At 38.7% G+C, this 2,555-nt stretch overlaps 1 protein-coding gene across 1 annotated transcript; it reads left to right on the top strand.

The window, feature by feature from the left end:
- The first annotated feature begins 421 nt into the window (after positions 1-421).
- LOC129903572 (uncharacterized) lies at positions 422-1,509 on the top strand. The gene is made up of 3 exons (XM_055979125.1): positions 422-619; positions 1,033-1,136; positions 1,233-1,509. The coding sequence occupies exons 1-3, from the start codon at positions 422-424 to the stop codon at positions 1,507-1,509; spliced, it is 579 nt and encodes a 192-aa protein (XP_055835100.1).
- Positions 1,510-2,555: the final 1,046 nt, after the last annotated feature.

Genomic DNA, 2,555 nt, shown 5'->3' with positions numbered 1-2,555 from the left:
GGCATGTTTAGATGGTATTATGATTAGTCCATTTCGACATTGGTTGTTTTATTCTACCCCTTAGACCCATTCCCTTGAGTTGTTACTTCTGCTTGTTTTACTATATTTCTTTACCTTATGAATGTGAGGTATGCTAAGATGGCTTAGTTGGGGTCACTAGCATCCCGATCGCCATGTCACGACTTGGCCCTAGTTCGGGTCATGAAAAATATGGTATCAAAAAACAATATTTAGAAGAGTCCTAGGGAGCCTAACATGCCTTGTTAATTAGGGTCATATTCATTGATGTGAAGTGCACCACATCCATGAATAAGAGGCTACGAAACATCTTAAGAAAGTCTTACTTCTTTCATGATCTATGTCTTGCAGTAGAGTAATTAAGTCTTTCCCTTTAATGCTTGTTCTTTGCGATTTTTAAAATATGCCTCCACGAAGATACCCCGCTATAAAGAATGTGGTTGAAGAGGAGCAACAAGCTCCAAACAATCCCTTGAATGACCAATTCTCAAATGCCAAGTTTCGAGCGGCTTTTCAAGTACTTCCTCAAGCCGTTATGACTCAAGGCAATCGTGAGATGGTTGCTCTTGTGAACCCAAATGTGGGGACTACGGCGATAAGAGTTCGTGATTTCATGAGGATAAATCCTCCAGAGTTTTGGGGTTCTAAGGTGGAAGAGGATCCATAAGAGTTTGTTGATAACATTCACAAGATTTTGGATATCATAGGGGTTAGCCCAATTGAGAGGGAGGAGTTGGCTACATATTAAATAAAGAAGGTTGCCCATCAATGAATAAATGAGAGGCCTAGAGAGGCAGATTCCATGACTTGGGATGAGTTCAAATGAGTGTTTCTTAATCGCTTTTTTTCCATTGGAGTTGACGGAAGCCAACGTACAATAATTCATCAACCTTAATCAAGGTGGTATAAGTGTAAGGAAGTATGCCCTCAAGTTCACCCAATTGTCAAAATATGTTTCATTCATGATTATCGACTCAAAAGATCGTATGAGTAAGTTTATATTGGGTGTGTCAGATATGGTCTCAAAAGAGTGCAAGAAAGATGGCTATATTGATTCGGAAAATGGATATCTCTATACTATTGACCTATGCGGAGCAAATAGAGAGTGAGAAGTTAAGGTAAAAGAATAAGGAGTCCAAGAAGCCAAGGATTGATGGTGGTGAATTCTCTCATGGTAAGTTCAGAGGTAGTGGACGTCCTCATTTTTGCTAAAGGTACTCCATCCAAGGATCTTCAAATTCTACTATTCCAAGGTTTGACAAGGATAGTGTACCCAACCATAAGCCTCAAGGAGGTGCTCCTATTGGTCAAGTGACCCCCGTATGCAAGAAGTGTGGTAAGAACCACAAGGGTGGGTGTTTAGCGGGTTTGAATATGTGCTATCGATGTAGTAAGTTGGGTCATCATGCTAAGGAATTCAAGGTCAAAGATAATCGTTCTCAAGGCCAAGTTGCTCATAGAGTCCAAGTTGCACAAGGTGCTCAAGTGTAATCAAAGAGTGGTCAACGCAATAATCAGTTTTATGCTCTTCATAGTAGGCAGGAGGTGGAGAAGACTCTCGATGTTATTACTGGTATGTTATGGGTATTTCACTATAATGTTTATGCCTTACTTGATTCGGGTGCAAATTTGTCTTTTATTTCCCCTTATGTGGCCATGAAATTTGATGTTAGCCCTGAAATGATGTTACAACCTTTTTCCATTTATACTCTCTTAGGTGAGCCGATTGTGGCTAAAAGAGTCTATAAAAGTTGTCCGATTTTGGTTTTTCATAAAGTTACCCTATGTGATCTAGTTGAGCTTGAGATGATCAATTTTGATGTTATCCTTGGTATGGATTGGCTATATGCATGTTATGCATCTATTGATTGTAGAAGTCGAGTGGTTAAGTTTTAATTTCCAAATTAGCCGATCTTAGAATGGAAAGATAGTAATTTCGTGTTCAAATGTCAATTCATTTCGTGCCTTAAAGCTCGGAATATAATTTCTAAGGGTTGTATCTATTATCTTGTGAGGGTTAGGGATGAAAATTCCAAAGCCCCTACTCTAGTTTCTGTCCCTATAGTTAATGAGTTTTCGGATGTTTTTCTTGGTGATCTACCCGGTGTTCCTCGCGAAAGGGAAATTGACTTTGGTATAGATCTTTTTTCGGGTACTCAACCCATTTTTATTCCTATTTACCGAATGACCCTGACGGAATTAAAGGAGTTAAAGGACTAATTAAAAGACTTTTTAGATAAAGAATTCATTAGACCAAGTATATCCCCATGGGGTGCTCCCATTTTGTTTGTTAGAAAGAAGGATGGTTCACTACATATTTGCATTGACTATCGACAATTGAACAAAGTAACCATCAAGAATAAATATCCAATTTCGAGGATAGATGATTTGTTTGACAATTGCAAGGGGCAAGCTATTTCTCTAAGATCGATCTCCATTTTGGTTCTCACCAATTGAGGGTGGGGGAGTGTGATATTCTCAAAACGACATTTCAAATAAGGTATGTCCATTATGAGTTCTTAGTTATGCCATTTGAT

This window comes from Solanum dulcamara, chromosome 9 (assembly GCF_947179165.1).
Source record: "Solanum dulcamara chromosome 9, daSolDulc1.2, whole genome shotgun sequence".
Lineage (NCBI taxonomy): Eukaryota > Viridiplantae > Streptophyta > Magnoliopsida > Solanales > Solanaceae > Solanum > Solanum dulcamara.
Note: the sequence above shows the minus strand (reverse complement) of the source record. Positions and strands in the feature narration are given on the sequence as shown.

Bases quoted from the DNA above. Each gene is read 5' to 3' on its own strand.
- LOC129903572 (XM_055979125.1), top strand. From the start codon at position 422: ATGCCTCCACGAAGATACCCCGCTATAAAGAATGTGGTTGAAGAGGAG. The intron at 620-1,032 runs GTTCGTGATTTC...TGGGTGTGTCAG, and splicing joins TGGGGACTACGGCGATAAGA to ATATGGTCTCAAAAGAGTGC. The intron at 1,137-1,232 runs GTAAAAGAATAA...TTTTTGCTAAAG, and splicing joins ATAGAGAGTGAGAAGTTAAG to GTACTCCATCCAAGGATCTT.